General features: G+C 42.1%; 1 protein-coding gene across 1 annotated transcript; it reads right to left on the bottom strand.

Annotated features, from left to right (window-relative positions):
* Positions 1 to 407: 407 nt before the first annotated feature.
* On the bottom strand, positions 408 to 14,549 carry LOC141808878 (protocadherin-17-like). Its single transcript, XM_074695637.1, has 4 exons — positions 10,933 to 14,549; positions 9,727 to 9,785; positions 9,399 to 9,568; positions 408 to 2,512 (listed from the first exon to the last, which is right to left on the bottom strand). Exons 1-4 carry the CDS (start codon positions 13,399 to 13,401, stop codon positions 1,935 to 1,937), a joined length of 3,276 nt encoding a protein of 1,091 aa, XP_074551738.1. The 5' UTR covers positions 13,402 to 14,549; the 3' UTR covers positions 408 to 1,934.
* Positions 14,550 to 20,469: the final 5,920 nt, after the last annotated feature.

Here is a 20,469-nt window from a genome sequence, read left to right as displayed (position 1 = left end):
CAAGGCGTTCTCAAACCGCTCACCGAGCTGGGGTACAAAAGTCAGCATCTCCAGATGGGGAAACTAAACTAAACTAAGCAAAAAGAAACAGGATTTTTTTCATGATTGTTTTACAGATGCAAACAGAAAGCATTCGTACATATGCAGGATCCCCGGGTTTAGTGAGGCATCTCTGCAAACATACACCCATGTTTATGCTTAATCTCTCTACTGAGCAAATGTCAAGCAGAAGTAACTTTGAGGTTCCTACCATGGTCACAGTAACATATATACCCCTGCTTTGAGCTTTAACTGAGAAGAAGTGAGCATGTGTAACATAAAACAAGGATGTGTTGGGAAGGAAATAAAGGAAAAGATGTATTGCAGTGATTAGGGCTGCTTTAATGTCTCTGGACCGTGGCCTTCTGTCCGTACACCTACCCTTTTTGCATTTGAATGAACAGTAAATAGTGCATGCTGAATACAAAGAGGAGATTTGCACATCACATAAGAGCAGGAGAAAGGGTGGATGTTTCTGACCCCTGCGAAAAGGCTAAGAAACTCCTCACGGCAAAATCTCATAACCTTGAAATCACCTCAGAGAAGATTCTGTATTTGTATTTGCTGGATTATTACTCTCTTTTTTTAACTTCTGATAACCTTTAATGCACTATTTGTTCAATCGTTTGCTGCTCCAGTGACCCACTTCTCCCCCGCAGGGATCATTAAAATTTCATTTTAACTAATCAAAGAATTCATTGCCAAAAGTCCTTGCTTGTAGCAGCTGAATGTTAACTTTCATTTTCGTTACATTTGTGTCTCGTCATTTGTCAGGCGCACTCATGAATATACTACAATCACAAGTTGAGATGCTCTGACAGACGGCCTGATGACTGAATTTTAAGGGAGCAGAAAAGCATGAGTTATTTATAAAACATATGTAAGCATTGAGCAGAAGAAGTCATCTCGTGTTGGGTGCACTAACACACAGTGCCTGATTTTATTAGAGGTTTTAAATAGAAATAGCTGTGTAAAATGTGGATTATGACTTACTTCTGAAGTTCCCCTAAGTAGGATCTAGACTACTGCTAGATAACAGGTGCTGGTATACAGTTCACAGCTGACGTTGGCACATTTGATGCGATGCTAGTGGCTTTTGTCATTAACACGTATTAAGCACCTTGTAGACATTAATGCACTTGTCTCACATAAACACATGACAGCTTTAGCTGCAGTTGTCACCACTCAAAAATAATTGCCTTCCATGAGCACAGTGTGTACAAATTTAATAAAATACACAACAAGTACAGTAGCCCACATTCACGTGTAAGCTCAGCTTATTTTCACATAAACGGCAGAGGACGACAATAAAATTACAAATACATTCTTAAAAAACTGTTTTTAGAGGAACCTTCAATGGTTTTATGAAAAGGGACATTCCCTGTTGCACCACCATTAACAGTTCATAAGACACTTCACTTTTTGTATTTAACGTCACTGATATGTATTTCAGTTGCTTGTGATATTCAAAGAGATGTTCTTTATACACTAAATGGAGACAGAGAGCTTCACTGTACAAAAGCAGACAGGACTCAGTAGCTTAACAGTAGCAATTTCTTCAACAGCCTCACAAACCGGAGCTTGAAATGTGTAAAATACAGACATCTACATTGACAGGTACAGTACACCGTGGAAACACTTGAAGTCAGGTAATCATTGATTTTCACCCCAAACCTTCACATCAGTCAAGGACACATATTTCACCTAAACACAACAAGTCACAAACTGAAAGAAAACATAGAAAGCGGATGGTTTTTGGTTATACAATGCGTGTCTGGACACCGACTCTGAAGGTGAAAGTAAACAACCTCCTGGTCGTTAATCTGTGATATCATCATCACACTCCCCTGGCAGATGAGAGCGAATGAGCGAGTGAGTGGGGATCATGTGACCTGTCAGTTGCCAGAGTCTCGCGGGTCGAGGGCACAATCTGACCCCCCGCACTCCTGGCTGATGACGGAGCTGTGAATGAGGCTGCTTGACAGGGACTTAGGCCTGAGCTCACAGGTCAGGTAGGAGGGCTCCTCCAATTCAGTGTGCAGCGGGGAGCACTGGCCATCTGGAGGGCCATAGGCACTGCTGTCTGAGCCCCCCTCCCTCTCCTCTTTGGACTCTTGGCTGGCCAAGTCCAGGGGCAAACTACTCTTGGTGGGACTACTGGACGCAGATGGACTCTCCTGTAGCGGTGGGCTCAGCGCACGCTGTGATTTTAAGTAAGGTTTGACATTGGCCACGAGGATTGTACTGTCCCGCTGCTCCTTTCCAAACGTGCTGAGGGTTTTTCTGCTGCTGCAGCTGATGGTGCCATAAATCTCTGTCTCTACCATGGCATCCATTCCCACAGGGATGAAAAGGTTGGTGCGATTATCGGCGCTGTCTGCTTGGCTTCCTACCCGTAACTTTGGCATCCAGCATCTGTCAGAATGTCCCAGTGCACGACATTCATCGGTGCAGTGGACTGATTTGTCTTGCTCTGCAAAAACAGTTAAACATTTGTTATTGGACCCTGCTGGGCTTAGAATAAACAACCTAGAAGAAAAGTAGATGACATTTTGAAGAATGAGCAACAATAATAAAACACTACAACAAACACAAATTCATGTCGTATTCTTAATATCCTAAATCCCACAAATAAATCTGTCTTCATTTAAGTTCTTAAGTTTGCATCAATAGAGGCTTTCAGACAGAAAATAAACTAGCAACAAGCACAAACAGCTAATACAGAGTTCATTAAGGCTTTTCTACTCTAGTAAAAGCAAATAACCAAATTCATTAGTGCAACCTGAAATAGCGTCACAACACTGCAGTGATGCTCGTTTTGCTTTTAGCTGTTCGACGTATACACCCAGTGAGTAATTAATCCAATCCATGAACAGTTTGCCTCTGCTGTCTTCAATAACCTGTGTAGGTGTTTCCTGGAAAATATCATCTGGTGCAGAGGAAGTGATGTGCTTTGCATTTACATTTTCAGCAGTATCACTTTGTGGGGGAAACATCTGTGGAATTTGCATGTCAAATTCATCCTGTCTGATCGGAAAGTGGTTGGAAACTGTTGTTAGCGCTGATTGCTTTAATTTCTGTGTAACTTCAGGAGGATTGTGTCAGTCTGGTGTGTGCAGAAATCAGGGCAGGTCCTGACTGTTTTGGACCAGAGTGGCACACATGGAGCTGTGACATGGACATGCAGAAACACAGCAGAGTGGTAACGTAAATCTCCCCAGCTGAACTCTTCAAGGACTAAAACAGGAGGATGTGTGTGCAATGCCACCATTTAGAGGAGTAACAGAACGGAGCTGTGCTGCATTGAAATGCAAAGAACACTAGCAGTAAGTTCCACCTCTGACAAGGCAGAGAGCCAATCATAAGTTTAGGATTTTGAGGGGACCAGTGCCCCCCTTAGCCATCCCTACGGACAAGCCCCTGGAAAAACGTCTAAAAATAACTACGAAGCATCTGAGAAGTTAGGAATCAAGGTGAAACTGGAGTCTCGAAACACCTTCAGTAGCACAAACATTCATTAGTCTAACCTTAAGTAAATTTTCTAATCACTCTGAAGCACTCTGGTGCGTTCTCAGCACCTCATTTGCATTGGCGGCCCATTTCCCGTTTCACTTTCTATTACTGGATATACATTGTGACCTGCCCTTGCCACGGGAAGATCTTGTTTACTGTAATGTGTGTTCAACAGTTTCTTCAAGGACCAATAAATTTACATCCTTTTGGGTGTGTGGAAACAAAAGACAAACAATTAAACTTTTAACAAAATCTGGGCTCAAGTTTCCACCATGCTACAAGGATTGAGCTGTTTGTCTTCTGATGCAATGAAAGCACGCAACATTTCCCCCTGATGACACATTGTTGACTGAAGTTGTTCTCTGATTATTTCATGACGGTGGCAGCTCGAGGTTGCTTTAATTGATGCTGAACACTGAGCCAAACGCCACAGGACTGTACAACATGTGCGAGTGACTGTGCATTAGTGTCGGTGGCTAAAAAAGTGGAGCAATGTACGCGGATCTATCTCTGCAGCATTACTCAGTCTTTTACATTTCACACCACATCCACCCTGGACATGAAGTAAGCACACAGGGAGCGACACATAGAATGAGCCAATTTCCATGGTGTTATGATGCAGAAGGCTTCCTTTTTTTCTGTAGCCATTACACTCCGCTAACAAAATTAATTTGACACTGATGCATGCGGTGTATTTTGCATGCAGTGGCATGAAGCAAAATGTCAAACATGTCCTTATAAATTGGGGGTAAATGACAGTTTTCCTTCATTATTCATGTTGTACATGAAAGCCAAGCCGCAATGTCATTTGTTAAAGTATAAATTTAATCTTCCTGATGCTCTGACGACTGATTTCACTACAATAAAACAGATCTATTTGCTTTGCTGCCTCTGCGATGGCCTCCTAATGTAATTCTTTACAATAAGAATGTAAACACATTCAAATACTGCCCCTGAATGATTCAGAATGTGGCTATTTTGGACAAAAACCTCTTGCACTGATCTATAAATGAATGAGCTCGACAGACAAACACAAATCTATGCCTTCTATGTGTTTTCTCCCATCACAATTAAATATTACAGCAGATCAATGTTTCAAATCCTATATTTCAGCACAATCGCATAATTTTTCTCTCTGAATCAATCCCCTCATTCAGAAAAACTCAAACTAGAACCTTCAACCTGTTGTTTCTGGGAGTAAACACAACATGTCATCTAATTACAATATGGCTTTATACTCCACTCATCAGCTCTCATAACTTTCCTCTCTTAATAAGGCCTCTCTATTCGCTCACAAGCCATTCAGTGATATCAAAGAGTGACTAGCTGTGAATGAGGCACTTGATCTCGTTTTGAAACTTGGCCCTGATGAGGATGAGAATATTAGCCTGGAACAAGGGGAAGCTCCAGAAGACGCGATTCTTTCCTAGAAGAGGTGGGGAGATCCTCTGGTTCAAAGGGAAACTGAAGCCTTCTCCTGCGCTCAACCGCCTCGGCAAGTTAGCTGGAGGATGCACGAATCCAAGGGGGGAGGTTCAAACAAAGGAAAGACGGAGAAGAAGAAGAAAACACACAAGATACCGTCTCTGCTCCTCAGCCCCAAAGACATTTGAAAAGTAGAACCACACAGGCAACACGTTTGGAAAGTACACGCCACCACAATCACACACTGCTGCTCAAGTCCATGAACACCCACCAAAAACACCCACACACACACACTTGAAGTCTCCGGACGGAATGGAAGTGTTAATTATTCTTTGACTAGATGGAGAACTCACACATTAAATAGGGCTTTTATTTTATACCTTAGCTGCTAAAGGTTTCATAAAGCAGAAAAAGGAAGACAGCTTTTTATTTCCAAAACAATATACAGACTCACAAAAAATAATCCTTTGCAATCATAACTTCTGACCCTGTGGACGGGTGTAGAAGTGTGTGGCTGTTTTTTTATCTGCAGTGACCCTGGCCTCCGCCTGTATTTTCTCATTTCGCTGCGTTTGGGACATTGTGGGCATTGCATTTTGGTCCAATAACAGCGCACAAGGTTTGAGGACAGGGCTCTATGTGGAAACATAGCAACGAGGTGCCAGATTGTAAAGATGCATCCAAGAGGAAGCTGCTGGTGTCTTTGTGGAGTGGGGGTGGTGCCAAAACTGAATGTTGTTAAAAACTCAAATTTATTCAGCCATTAAGAAGAAAAATCTACATTTTATTTGGGCAGAAACATGCAGACTTTCTCAAATGAGAAAGTTAAACAAAGCACTCAGTTATCTGCTCTGTAGATCTGCAGAAACTGTGCTCCAAGTCATTTTTTTTCTTCCTCTGTTACAGTTTTTACTCCATTTTAAAGATTGTGACATGGGTTTTGCCTTTTTGAGAAGCTGATAATTAATACTTTTTTAATACAAGTATATTCTTTTTGTAGAGTGTGCTAGGTATCGATGCTTGTTTCTGATGTCAGTGCTGCAGCATTTTTGTTTTGTTCTGGGGGAAAAAGAAGAAGGGGGATTAAATTTCTCTGTTGGAGAGATTAAAATAAAATAACTGAAAGAATATTTAATTTGAAACTTACAAGAGCCTGTTTTAATAGTTTAAAGATCATAATGTTGATCATAATTGGATCTTTTGTGCCTCTTACAGGTGAAATTAGACAGACCAGGTGCTTTGACAACAGTGTCAGAGCATGAAGATAATTACATGTGTTAAAATTGTAGCATTTAAAAAAAGTGTTTTTTTAACAATGAGGCGTTTTTAGCTCCATGAGAAACAGACTGACCTCTTTTTATGAGCTACAAAGTCAAATGGGGCTATCAGTAGCATTTTTCTGCTTTTTCCATGAAAAAGACAGGCATTGGGTGACGTGTGTAGCCCTTTACAGAAAGCAGGATGGGATGTGATCTCCTGATATGTTACCTTTCAGTGAAGGTGCACATATTTTATTCTACCTCTGATTTCACAGATAAATGTTGTTTTAAGCTCCATACTGTGGCTTCTTCTCCCTGTCATGTTGCATATTATGTGAACTTACAATGTAACATTCAAAGAACAAGCTGTTGCTGCCATGTCAGAAGTAAGATCAAGAGAAATTACACATTTAAGTTCAAAATGCATTTTATATCAAAAAGAAAAACTAGATGATGGCCTTGAATCAGTAAAATCCCCAACACAGATCCTGAATATTACAACTCCAATGCTTTAAAGCAGCAATGTACACCAAAAGATTACAGTTCTGTAGCTGCTGCAGGTTTTTCTTTTTTCTTTTTTTTTATTTGCTACTCCATCTATCTACAGAAAAGTATTTTCTGAGACACGGATACACGAGGCCAGAACAATGAGCATAAGCATGGAGAAGCAGGAAGATGCTGAATTCATTTCCATGGTACCTATCACTGCGGAGGAGCTAGCAGGTGATGCTAATGTAAAAGGATGTATGTGCTTGGAAGGTTCAGAGAAAACACAGAAAGGTATTTTTGTCATTGTCTGGGTTTGAATCACAGGCATTTAGGGATTATGTCTGCACGTTTTGGTCACATTTAATACTTAATGCTTACATGGGGGGAAAAAAGCACCCAGTTTCCTGTCAGAATCCTCCCTCAGGATCAAAAACTGCAGTATCCCAATGACATATTGTTAAAAAAGGAAGTAAATACATGTACCAAATCAAGGTATCTCTGCTCCTCTTGTATCTGCAGCAGTTAAATGATTAAAGAAATGAAATGCAGGGAAATGAGGCTGCTTTCAGCTATTGTATCTGTCATTGGCTTTCCATTCCCATTTCCATTTCATCACTGAAGAAAAATCTGTTTAATAATAGTGCTAAAATTGCAGAGTTGTACAATGGCTTTATATAGTCTACATTGTGATATAATAGAATCATGACAAAGTGACAGAGTAGCTGTGATCTTATGGGCATCTGTGAATGGAACAATAACATGTTCTCAAAAAACAAAGAGACGGCCTGCCCATTATAAATAGAATCACAGAAAGCCTAGCAACATACCCACTGTGCATCTGGTGTCTGTGAGAGCGAATAAATATTCAGTGTGCATGATAGTGGAAGCTGCACAGGTGCATATATTACCTGTATCAAAGCAGCCGGGGAGACGAGAGGGATGGTAAAGGTAAAGACATAAAAGCATTACTACTTAACCCACAAGCTTTTGTGTTGGTGCATTTGGAACAGAAAATTCTGCGGTGGCTCCATTTTGGATAATATCCCTATCGTGTCAGAATCTGCAAAACAGTGGCTTTGTTGTTCAATAAATGTACCTGTGTGTGTGTGAGAGAGCAGGAGACGAATGAGTGTGTGAGGTGAGGAAGGATTTTTCATGAGATCTGGTGCATAATGTAGATCTTCATCTCGGACAGTGACACTATTAAACGTTTCACTGACCAAACAGAGGGAGAAAACGTTTGGTGTAGCACAGCTTGATCACTTATAAACTACATTTCCCCGTCTGCAAAGAAAGTATTAATATTAAAAGCAGTGCCTCATTGCTTTGCTTTCCTGTTATCTTACAAAGGCAGGTCTATAAATTAACTGACATCTCCGTCAAAGCGAGCGTCACGGTGCACATGTAAATATCCCGTCTGGCATGTACAAAACATTGCTTTCAGTATCCATCCAATTGATTGGCCTTAGAACTTTCCCTGAATCAAATTCAAGAAATGTGCTGCAAAGGAAAAAAAATTGTGATTGAATTTACACCTCCCACGGAGTCAAGTTTGGTCTGCCATAATTTCTCACAGCACAGTGAGGCAAAAACACACACTCACGAACACACAAAAGTGAGACAGATAGAGGGAGAGAGATTCACACATCCTACTGGCAGACGCAGGAGTGTTTCCATCTCTGCCCTCCTGAGCATGCCTCAAACAAACAGTTCAGAGCAATGTAAATGGTGTGGAAAGTGCAGCACAGGGACCTTATGACCAGAGACATTCTCCTCCAAGCCTGACACGAGGAAATGAGAAACATCACCACTCCACTCAAGTCCCCCCAATTGTCTTTTATCTTACCAGAGGAGAGTTGCTTTCATATTTTCAGTTTATGTCCACAATAGCTAAATATATCAGCTCCTATCAGGTCAGCCAGGTTGAAAAGACTGACAATCATCTGTGATTACACTCCTGGCGGAGCACATCGTTTCACATTTGTGAAATAAAATTTAACATTTCTATTTTCAGTTGTAAAGCAGGAGCTCCTCTGAAAACAGTGTAACCGCAGCAAAACTGATAATAACTGAGAAACCTTTCCCTGCAAAAGGTGGAAACAGTCTGTCATGTTGAACCAGAAATACCTGTCATTTTGCACTGCAAGTGTCTATCATGCTTTTCTTGTCTCTGTCATTTTATTCGAGACATGCATGCAGTGAATCTGTGTTCAAATAATGACGTGATCAAAAGAGACACAGACTGGGGTGCACTTTGCCATGCATATGAGTTTGTTTGATGGCAATGTCAGGCAGAAGATGTTTGAACATTTTACCTTCAGCCAATGGACTCTTTTATCCTTTTAAACTAGCATCTACCTTCCACTCTGCTGCCTTCATGTCATCTTTGCAACACAGCTCAGGCTGTCTGCAATGTAAAGTGCTGCAATATAAGACTACTTGCTTGTAATAACAGAGCGATTTTACCTGTTCCCTGTTAAATATATGTCTGTTTGCCTTGACCAGGGGCTGCTGGACCCTTACTTGAACACCTGTGAGTAGTTTGCATGTTTCCAGCGAGTAAACTGTGAGCTATGTCTGTTACAAGAGTACCAGACATTGTCCGTCGTTTATTCGCACAGTTTACTGCTATAGGCATCTTCAAGATGTCTGGAAAAGAGTGCATCCACTCACCCTGCTCAAAGGGCTGGCCATTAACTGCTGTTGCTTTCATCTTGAGGGCCTCCCTTGCAGACGTGTCGCAGTGTGAGCCTTTATTAGTATCCTGGTCACTATCAGCCTGGTCACTATCACCATGGCCACTGTCTCGGAGGCTTGCTCGTTCTGCATCCTTAAATGTTGAGCTGCAGCAGAATAGAAGGAAGGAGAAGAGGAAAAAAACATGACTTGCCATTACCTCTGCGTGAGCGCTCCTGTTTGATAGCCACAGTCAGCTGCCTTGATACAAAGATGAGAAAGCTAAATGCACTGGTCAGGAACCTTTTTGGATAGAAGCTCTTACCTTTGAACAAATGGCTGCCTGCTGCCAGCATAATTGGGTTCTGAGGGGAAATTTTCAGTCTAGAAAATGAAAGGAAAATTACATTGTGCATTGTTAAAATTGTCATGCAACGTTCAACATTTAGCTTGAGTAACACAAGATTCAAACAGGAACGGGAGTGTTCTTGTCTGGCTTTCAGACCTCTATTGTACCACCTGAGAGATTTCTACAAAAGCAGGAGAGCACCTGCCAGTGATAACTGCATGATAAGAGCAAACCTCCATTGTGACCATATGCGCCTTCTTGGCAAGGCAAAGGAGAAAAGCATTAGCCACTGTCATCAGGATCCCTTTTCCCCTATCTTGAGAATAATGTGTGTTTGTGTTGATCACACCCACATACCCTGTTGACTGGTGACAGTGCCAGGCCTTGTCATCTGTGTTATCATCTCCAAATGAGACTGTCTGTGCGACTGTCCTATTTATTTACATCGTTTACAGCAGATAATTCTGCCGTGTTAAACAGCACTACAAGCCCATGCTGTCAAATTAGCATGTTAGCTGGCGCGTGTATACAACCCTGCTATCTCTACAAGGCGAGGCTGGACCCTATTAATGGCCTTATCGTGCCAACTTTTGGATGCGGATGGGTGGATCTGGCCCATATTTGCGGGGAGCGAGAAATGCGATTGTGAGGTTATGCTGTGTGCATCTAGCTGTCTGGTGCACATTGGTTCAGTAATGTGATCGGACAAGCTGCTCAAACACCTGTCCAATCCCACATTTCAGGCAGGGTTTTGTTTTCACTCTATAGCAGTGGATCTGGCAGGGTCACAGCAGCCTTGTTCAAGACTCACACTGTTTGCATGTCTAACTGTGAGGACTTTCTCATTATGCACACCACCTGTACCATTTTGCAAGGGAAGAACACTTACTATGGAGCTGTTTCTGAAAGGATTCGAGTTCCTCAAATACTCGCAGAAAGAGCTGGTGCCATTTAAAACAAATGAGCTCATCTTAATTTTAAATTTCCATATCATGCGGAGAATATCTCACAGTGTCATAACTGGGGAAGAATACGTGAAAATGATTATGTCTGCCCACAGAGACAGACTTTCTCTTTTTCAGTCGATTACTTTGCTTTTGTCAGATTTGTATGGTAAAGCAGCGGGCGCTGATAAGCCAGAATAAAGGGCAGATAACGAATACAGAGCAGCATCCTCCTTACCTGTATCACTGACATCCTATTCGCTGGAGTGTCTGTGCTTAGCCCGGCAAAGCTGGAGTGGCAGCCCGCCCTGGGGACTGTCAGGCTGTTTGGGGTGGTTTTCAGGTACATGACCTCTGACCTGGGCAGCGTGAGTGGCAGAGGGCTCTGGTAGTCAAAACATATTGGTGATGTGATGAGCGAAGGACTGCTCACCACGTTCATCCGACTGGCAGAATCTCTCTCCTCCATCTCACTCTGCACCAGCATGATGTCACTCTTGTTGATCCTTTTCTTTTTGCCTTTCCCCACTGGAGGATTGGAGTACTCAGCCATGCGGCAGTTATAATTCCCAGCCTCCTTATCTTGATGCTTGGACTTGACAGCGATGGCGGTCATGACTGCTAAGAGCATGACAGAGATAATGCAGAGGGTAACTATGAGGGGCAGGGATACATCCCAGTGCTGCTGCTCCCCGCCCGTGCTGGAACCCCCTCCTGCAGCTGTCTCCGTGTTCGCCTTAATGATCAGCTTAGCCACGGCAGATAAGGGGGGCTTGCCATGGTCAGTTACCTTCACCACTAGCTCAACCACTGGGGCGACCTCTTCCCAAAGAGCGTGTGCAGTTCTAACCTCGCCTCCCACCGGATCCATCTCGAACAAGTGGTCGTCATTTCCTTCTGTGATCTCGTAGGTCAGATGTCCACTCTCTCCGTGGTCGTGGTCGACAGCTTTCACCGTGGCCACAATGTATCCAATACCTACGTTTCGAGGCACTGGGATTTCAGCTGTGTCATTCAGCAGGACAGGTAAAATAATAACTGGGAGATTGTCGTTGACGTCAAGGATGTTGACCCTGACTGTAGAAGTGCTTTCCATGTGTGGGGATCCTCCATCTTTCGCCTGAACCTTGAACTCGAAGGACTTTGTTTGCTCATAATTGAAAGAGCGTGAGGCGTATATGGCTCCATTGGTGGGGTTAACAGACACGTATGTGTACACAGACACATCTCCAATATGTGATGGCAGAATAGAGTAAGAAACTGTTCCATTTCGACCCACATCTGGGTCATGGGCCAGAACGGAGCCCAAGTACTCCCCTGGGATGTTGTTCTCAGGCACCTGTAGCACGTAGAGTGTCTTTGTGAAGCGTGGCGCATTGTCATTCTCATCCAAGATCTTCACAGTGAATGACTTAGAGTAGTTCAAAGATGGAATCCCATTATCTCTGGCCACTATTGTTACATTGTACTCATCCTTCATTTCTCTATCCAGAGGCCTGTCTGTGAGCAGCGTGTAGAAATTATCATTGTTTTCCTGCAGTCTGAAGGGTACGTTTCCCAGCACCCTGCACTGAAGTTGACCGTTTCGGCCAGAGTCTTTATCCGTCACTCTCACAAGTGCGATGACAGATTCAGGAGGTGCTGCCTCACTGATGGCTCCCTGCCGCACAGAAACAAAACTTATTATTGGAGAGTTGTCATTTTTGTCAAGTACTTTCACAGTTATTTTACAGTGGCCTGGTATCGGGTTGGGCCCGAGATCCTTCGCCTGCACATCAAACTCTATGATCGGGTTTTCTTCAAAGTCAATCTCCCCTTGGACCTTAATGATGCCAGTATTAGGGTCAATGGAGAACAGATCTTGGATTCTCTCAGATGCATATCCAGTGAAAGAATATATCACTTGCCCGTTGCTTCCCTCGTCCAGATCAGTGGCGTTCAAATCTATGAGCACTTTTCCTTGAGGTGAGTTCTCCGCAATCTCAAGCACATAGGAGGATTTTTCAAATACCGGGCTGTTGTCATTCGAGTCAGTCACTCTGACGTTAATTTGCATGGAGCCTGATCTTGGATACTCCCCTCCATCAATGGCTGTGAGGAGGAGGGTGTGATGACTCTGATCCTCCCTATCCAGAGGTCTCTGAACCACCAGCTCTGGATATATAGTCCCGTCACCTCTCACTTTTAAATCCAGAGAAAATGTGTTGTAATCATCTCTTGTGACCTGATAGGTCTTTATCCCATTTTCCCCAGAATCTGAGTCATGTGCAATAGTCAGAGGGAAGCGAGTCCCAGCAGCTGCATTTTCAGAAATATCAATATTAACATGATCTGAGGGGAAGCTGGGAGAGTTGTCATTTATGTCCTGTATATCAATCTTGATCATACATATTTCCTTGTCATTGGCAAACACCTCCATGGAGAGCTGGCACTTTGGGTTGCGCCTGCATAATGTCTCTCTGTCAATCCTTTGTTTGGTGAAGATAAGTCCACTCTCCGGGTCAACATCCACCAGATGTGGTGCAGAATTCTCCAGCACTCTGAAGTTGGATTTCTTCCCTCTCTCCATAGTCCCGTATCCGGCATCTTTTGCTATATTACCTATAACAGTGCCAGGTCCTTGCTCCTCCGGGACGGAATAATTGAGGTTTTTCAATGTGAGGGCTTTAACCCACAGCAGAAAGAAAATGGGCACAGAGAGACGCATCCCTTCAACTGGATATGCGGTAGTGGCAGACAGGGAAAAAAAAATCCTCGTTGACTTTCAACCTGTTGATTACGGCAAACCTAGAGAACTAAACCCACACCAGACATGTGGTTGACGCAGATCCCTCTCTAATTGGGTATTAAATCGATCTGTGGATCCTTGTTGCCTTTTTAATCGCTCTTTTAACCTCTTTCACATGCCGTTCGGCTATGATGAACTCTTTCTGTAAACAAAGATGACCGCCCGACGACACCTCGTGCATGAATTAAACATCAAATTCAACATAGTGCACTGAAAAATGCTTTGTTTTCCCTCACGGTGAGACTTAATGAATAATCGATGACTATAAAGTATTAATATTCCCTCCTGCATCCAAGGTTAAAGCGTTTGGATCTCTGTGGTGAAGGTTAGACCCGAGCTCACAAAAGCGCATTGCCCTCATGCGACATCTACACCTAGGCTACAGCAAATACTGACATGCCCGTTCAAAATGCAGCATTGTCCGCTGTTACCATTCACAATGCATTTACTTTTCCTCCTGTGCGGCACACTGTTGCATATGAGCTCTGCTCGTGTAGCACACGCAGCGTGCCCATGCCACAAAGTGAAATAAAAGCGGGATATAGAGCTGTTAATCCTGTCCAACCTTTTGTGTTCCCGTCATTCAAGAGCATCTATAGCACGGCTGCGACTTTTGCCCGATGATTGTCCTATAATCAGTCCAGTAATCCCATAATCCAGTCCAATTGGACCCAGAGCTCTTGCATCCTTCATTCGGACAACGCTCATCTGCACCGTCCCCGTAAACGTTGTCCAAAAAAAGCCGCAAAAAAGAAGGTGGAAGATTTCAGATAATCAAAATTAATCGCTTTTCTTCCTGCGCTCAGTTCTCTCCGCGTCAACTGTTGAAACCTGCTCCCTTCGCAGTGAGATCTGACCGGAATCCTCGCGACGCCTTTCTAACACACTCCAGTGTATTTCTTGGTGCATTTAACATAGTTTCTGATCGTCTTCCAGCAAATGAGTGAACAGTGACAGATCTTGCCTTGGGGGGGTTTTCTCCAATAGGTCTGGCAAGATCGCATGAAGAAGGGCTGTTCTAGTGCTACGTGATTCATTTACTGATGTGCGCGCACAGAGGCAGCAGCATCAGAGGGGGAAACGTGCTGCTGCTGCTGCTGCTGCTGGATGTTGCTCCTAATACATGTGGATGTGAACTAGGGATTATGAATAGATCGATGAAATGTGTTTGGCTGGGATGTGCTGGGAGCAGCAAGGACTTGACAAGTGGTCATTCTATGAAGGAGAAGTGGATCAGATGGATGACAAATGTAAAATTAAAGCTGACAAATGTCTTAGAGGTTAACTGGGTTCCTTCCCCTCAGAGAGGTGTGCTCTCTGTATCAATGAAGCCCTTTGGATATTCAGAGCAGGGAGATTCTTATCAATAATTGAAAACAGTCCCACCTGTGTCCTGTATTGTTCCTTTTCATGATTAGTTTTAAAGGAAATCCTGGCACAGAGATAAAATAAAAAGACAGACTGTGGGTGTTTTCAGGATAATCTCCGCAAAGGACATAAGAGAATTACTTGTGCCTGTGAAAAAAACAAGGCTTATTTCACAGCTCAAATATCACAGCTGTTGGTATAACCTGCCTTCTGCAGCTATCACACTTGCGTTCAATAGCCCATCCACATCAATCTCATATCTCATATCGAAAAAAAAGATGGAGTGACATTTAGTTCACTCAGAATTTCAACAATATGACATTTGCATTTTTATTCTCACTTGACCAGCTCTCAGGGGCGGCGTGGCGATTCAGGTGCCCCGACGAGAGTAATTCAGAGAGGAAGCTGTGTCAACACCAGGGCCAGATCAGCATGGCCCACTTCCTCATTTAATTCCATGTTGCCCAGGATCTAAATCAACCTTGAGTTCTCCCCGAGTTCATTTCAATTGTCTGAAACATGGCTGCTTTCCTCCTCTGGGGAGCATCAACTTTGCCTGGCCAAGGTGCAGCCTGCATAAATTGGCCATTTCTGCAGGTAAGAGATAAGGACAACAAAGGGAAACTAATTATCATTCAGTCTATGTTAAAACCTCAGGAAAGGGCTGCTATTGACAATTGTGTCTGCATTGTCACAGTCATACCATTTAATATGATCTGAACTCTGAATGAGAGGGAGGCTCGTTTCCATATTAAATAGGCCACATCTCAATGTGTGGCTCGGCCTGCCTTGTTTTTGTGAGCTGACGACTTTGTCATGGATAACTTTCTCTAATGAGACCATTGCTCCTGCCCTGGAATGAACCACATTCTGTGCCGCTTTGTTAGCAGTAAAAGGCACACGGATGCATCAGTTGTTTCATGACGAATTGATTTTTACTTGAAAGCACATTATTCTGCCGCTGTAAAATCATACCTGTTGTAATTCCACAGAGGTTGAAATGACAAACGGTGGCTATCCTCATTGAGAAGCACGCACAATCTCTCGGCATCTCTTTCAAGTGACTCACACTCCTCACTCCTCACACACAAGCGTGATTAGAGGTGAGATTACGTTGTTTATCATTCTGTTTTTGCACCCAGTTGCCGGTTGCACCACACCTCAAGCAGCACAACAGAATACTGATGGTGGAGAGTGCAAGTGGTGATCAACACAAGTTGCTGAATTTTCCAGCACAGTAAATGCTTGAGAGAACAAGTTCTGTTTGGAGTGAACGTCTCCATGGGACAGTGTGTAAACATGTTCATCTCACACTCAGAAGAACAGGTGCAGGAGAGTTTTAAAGACACTTTCTTAATCAGTCAGAGAGGAACAAGTAAAACGGTTTAACAACAGCATAAGTATAGGATTGTCAAAGTAAACACAAATCAAAGTCATTTCATTGACTAATTGTACCACCACATCCATAATGTTAACACACATTTTTATTAACTTGATTACCCACAATCAAGTATCTTCTGCCTCATCCACAACGACCCATGACACAACTTCCTGCATGGTCTCTGTATCATGACACAAAAGGGTCGCATCGGTCAGTTTACATGTGTCAACATCCACAGAAATCTCCCTTCTTTTCCAGCAGACAGCACACAGCAATGGAGCCAAACCGAATTTTAATTTGGCTGCTTCAATAATTGAAGAAAAACATTTTGAAAACTCATTTTTAGGAGCTATTTACTCTGGATGATCCACAAACTAAGATACTCTCTCCATGGACGACTCCCAGTGACCACACCATTGTTTCCAGCAAAGCATTTTTCTGTTGTCATTCAAAAAACCCCATTTCTACATCTGCAGCAGTGGTGTGCAGAGAGGTGGTCAGGGGTGGCACTGGCCCCACTTGAAATTTGAGAACTTGTATGAGAATCAACCGTTTGAAATGGGTTAACACGATGAGACTGGTTTAGTTTGTTTTCAACTGTAGCACATGTTCCTTGAAAAGACAAATATGAAATGAAAAATGAAGCTTTGGAGTTTCATGAGCTATCACTCTGTTTATTATGAAAGTAAAATAAGAAGTGCACAGTTATAACACAGCTGTTTGATACTGATATGACCATTTTTGAAGTAGATAGTGAACAGAGAGCAGATACAGACTTTCTTTATGTGTGTGTAACAGATATCCCCTGTGCCAGAGCCCCCATTCAAAAAAGTCTGGCCAAGCCCCTGCTTTTTTCACGTTTACTCTACAAGCTCAAGAATCTTTGAATTGTGAGTATCTGATATACCTCATTTCTTTTAGTTATTTCTAGCTCCAAATTGTGCATTTGCCAACCTGCCATGAGCCACGCTGTACTTTTCTTTTTTTTTTTTTGTAAACTTAAGTTCATACTGCATTTTTTGCATATCAGAAAAGAAATGTTCTAGGTCGAGTGATTAAAATAACTCTGGGTAAAGTGGTGGAAAGTTTTTAGTCTGATTTATGTGATGATAAGCAAGAGCCAGTGCAACACAGGAGCTTTCCTTTACCACATGCCAAGAAACATGATAAAAAACAGCTGAAGCCACAGGGTGGAAAAAATATCTTAAAGCTGCTGTGAGGAGTTTTGTGTTTGTGTTGATTTTGGCACCCCCTGTGGACAAAGTGATACTGCAGATCTATGGCAGTCCCATCCTGCATGTTTAAGCTTCAATTTATTACTAACTGTTTAAATATTCCATCTTTTTACTGATGGTCTTATTTACTTTTTCAGGTAACAAAGAGACGTAACTTTTTCTTTTATTTCTGTGTTTTTTCATGACCATTTAAAGCTCCTCAAAGGAGCTTTAAGATCTGATATTATGGCCGGTAATGAAATCTTATTTTATCACGTCTCGCTGAAAAATTAATGTGACATTTTCACGAGTTACAAGTTGCTGTAATGACTCTGTTAGTTTGTCCTTATCCATTTCTTTTTAAACAAGCCCAACAGTTGCAGCAGATGGCTGTTTAACATGGGACTGGTACTGCTGGTTTCTGCCTGTTAAAGGAAGTTTTTTCCTCGCTGCTGTTATTCACTAAATGATGCCAAGCGCTTTGCTCGTGGTGCATTAGTGTTCGATCTTTGTAAATAATATAACAAAGAGTACAGTCTGCCCCAGCTTTTTGTTAAGTGTTCCAAAATAAAATTTGTTATGAACTGAAGCTGCAGAAATAAGGATTGATTGGGTTTGATTATTCTGTGGCTGGGGATGATTTTTTAGAGTTATTTTTTGGGTTTTAGAGACAGGTATGCTGTTAAAGGTCAAACTGGGGACGAGTTTGTCCCAAACCAGCCCCTTGATTCCTCATACCACTAGAAAAGGTAATCCACTCTTTCACTTTGGGTCCATATGAAACATATTGCTGTATTTTTTGTTATGTTTGGGTGTAATTTCAAGGAGACAGCTTCCACTGCTCAGGCTGGCATGTGAACGTGAGTGCAGTTGTTGATTTTCAGTCAATCCAGAAACCCTGCTGCCTGTTATAGCCTTTACATATAAGGTGTTAATCCATGGATGAAAATAGCGCCAAACAAATTTGCTTCTGCAGGAGCAACTTTTGTTAAAAATAACTGTGCTCTTTGTGAACTTTATATAGCCCTATGTATTTAAGCAAACTGCCAGATTTTACTCTTAACACAAACTGTATACAGTAAATTCCAAGAGACGTGCATTTGAGGCTGTGCTAAAAAGGCAAAAAAAAAAATGTTTGAGTAGAAGAGAAAATGAATATATGCGGCAACATTTCAGAGATACAATATTATGATGTTTCCACATAAATACATATCTTTTTCTATCATCTGAGTATTATATATATTTATATAAAAAGGTCAATGCTAAAGTGTAAATTACTTTGATTATGGGGTAAAAAACACAGGGCACAGCCTTAGCTTTGAGTCGGCTTTTCTGCTGTTGGTCTCATTTGTGTCTTTGTGTTTCCATGGTATGTTCTCTGACATTTATTGCACTCTGAATCACACGTAACCAACAACATGTTGAGAAAATAACACCTTTTGTGGTTATGAGGCTAAATAAAGGTATAGTAAACAGGTATGTATTGTTATTTTTTTTTTTATCTCTCTCTTTCTCATCCTCGGCCTTGCACCGGTGGACATTTCTGCTGTATTTCTGTGAGTTGACACTCGTCGTGTGGGCTCTCCACTTCTCAACAAACACCTTTGCAGACAGAGCTGCTGGTCTGCCTGTGGATGCAACAAAAGGAGCCTGACATGTCTCACAGGCCTTGTTATCGTGATGCATGTTGAATAGTTTTTTTTTTTTTTTTGTAACCATCCAGCTGTGGATTTGCATGTGAATGCAAATCCTCAAGGTTCAACATGTCAATTCTCTAAGATTGCAATTGTGAATCAAAACTCCAGAGCTGTGCTCTTCTCTCCAGAACGTGCGGGTTAAGGAGTTGATGTTTTTTGAATTTGATTTTTTTGAGAAACTCTCTCGGGCTCCCAGAGCTAGGTCAACCTTCTGCCAAATTCTCCAACTCAAAGTCCAACTTGAAAGCATTTTGAATTCCTCATAGCATCCAGAGGAGTTTCAGCTGGTGGTCGGTAAGATGGGTTTAATAAATTCCTCAACCTAATCTGCATTTGTGGGGGGAAGGAGCTGAGAGAGTGACTGCCTGTTGAGAATGTGCCTTTTTTAAAAGGGTTTATGCAAATATGCACCTAAAAACTCTCAAATTACCTGCTCATCAATCAGTCTGGAAAACAAGCGTGTAATGCTTTGCTCTGGTCCAAACACAAAACACATTAGGATTGTAAAAATAACGGCCACTCTCAGGGAGAGAATTCACATTCAGTCCACACATCAAACATAGAGAGAATGGAGTCATGAATATAATTATAAGAACATGAACACAAACACCATAACCTGTGAAACATTTACAGACCTTCCTTTGAGTTTCTGCACTGACAATGAATAAATGACATATACAGGAATATCCAGGGGTCATTTTTTACAAGACGGCAGGATTATAATTGGATTTAAAGGAGATAAAATGTCATGAGGTTAAAGATGTGAAATAATCATGATTGTCTCGTAACACTTCACTTATTTTGACTGATAGTTTTGCACATTATTCAAAGCACAGTGTATATTTAAACCAAAGTAATTAACACTGTATAATACTGGTGGTAACTTGGGTCCAATATTTGTGTGTTTGCTCGAGAAGTCGCAAATAAGAGATGGCTGCAGTGTTGCAACTGCAACACAACACACACACGCATAGTAAATAATTCAACCAATCAATACTATTTTCCATTTAATCAGGTAGGTTTTATTAAAGAATCTGAATTTGTGTTACAAATTAGTTGGGTAATTGTAAATAGCCCGAGCAGGACCCAAAGACCACAGTATTGCAAGAGTCATGAAGAATCACCCTCCCAGAAATGCATTGATTATTCATCCCAGTAATGACCTCATGTCGTAACGTGTTAGACTTCAGTACTCTACGACCCACCACGTGGCTTCAGAGGCTACAGTTACAATTTGCAGCCTAAACGTACATGCATAATTACTGCGAGCGCCTTTGATGATCTTATGAGCGTCATGTAACATTCTAAGAGCGACATTTTGGTGCAG

Source organism: Halichoeres trimaculatus, unplaced genomic scaffold (assembly GCF_033239565.1).
Source record: "Halichoeres trimaculatus isolate MK-OKI-2021-1 unplaced genomic scaffold, fHalTri1.1 fHalTri1_scaffold_19, whole genome shotgun sequence".
Lineage (NCBI taxonomy): Eukaryota > Metazoa > Chordata > Actinopteri > Labriformes > Labridae > Halichoeres > Halichoeres trimaculatus.
This window is presented reverse-complemented; position numbering and strand designations above follow the sequence as displayed.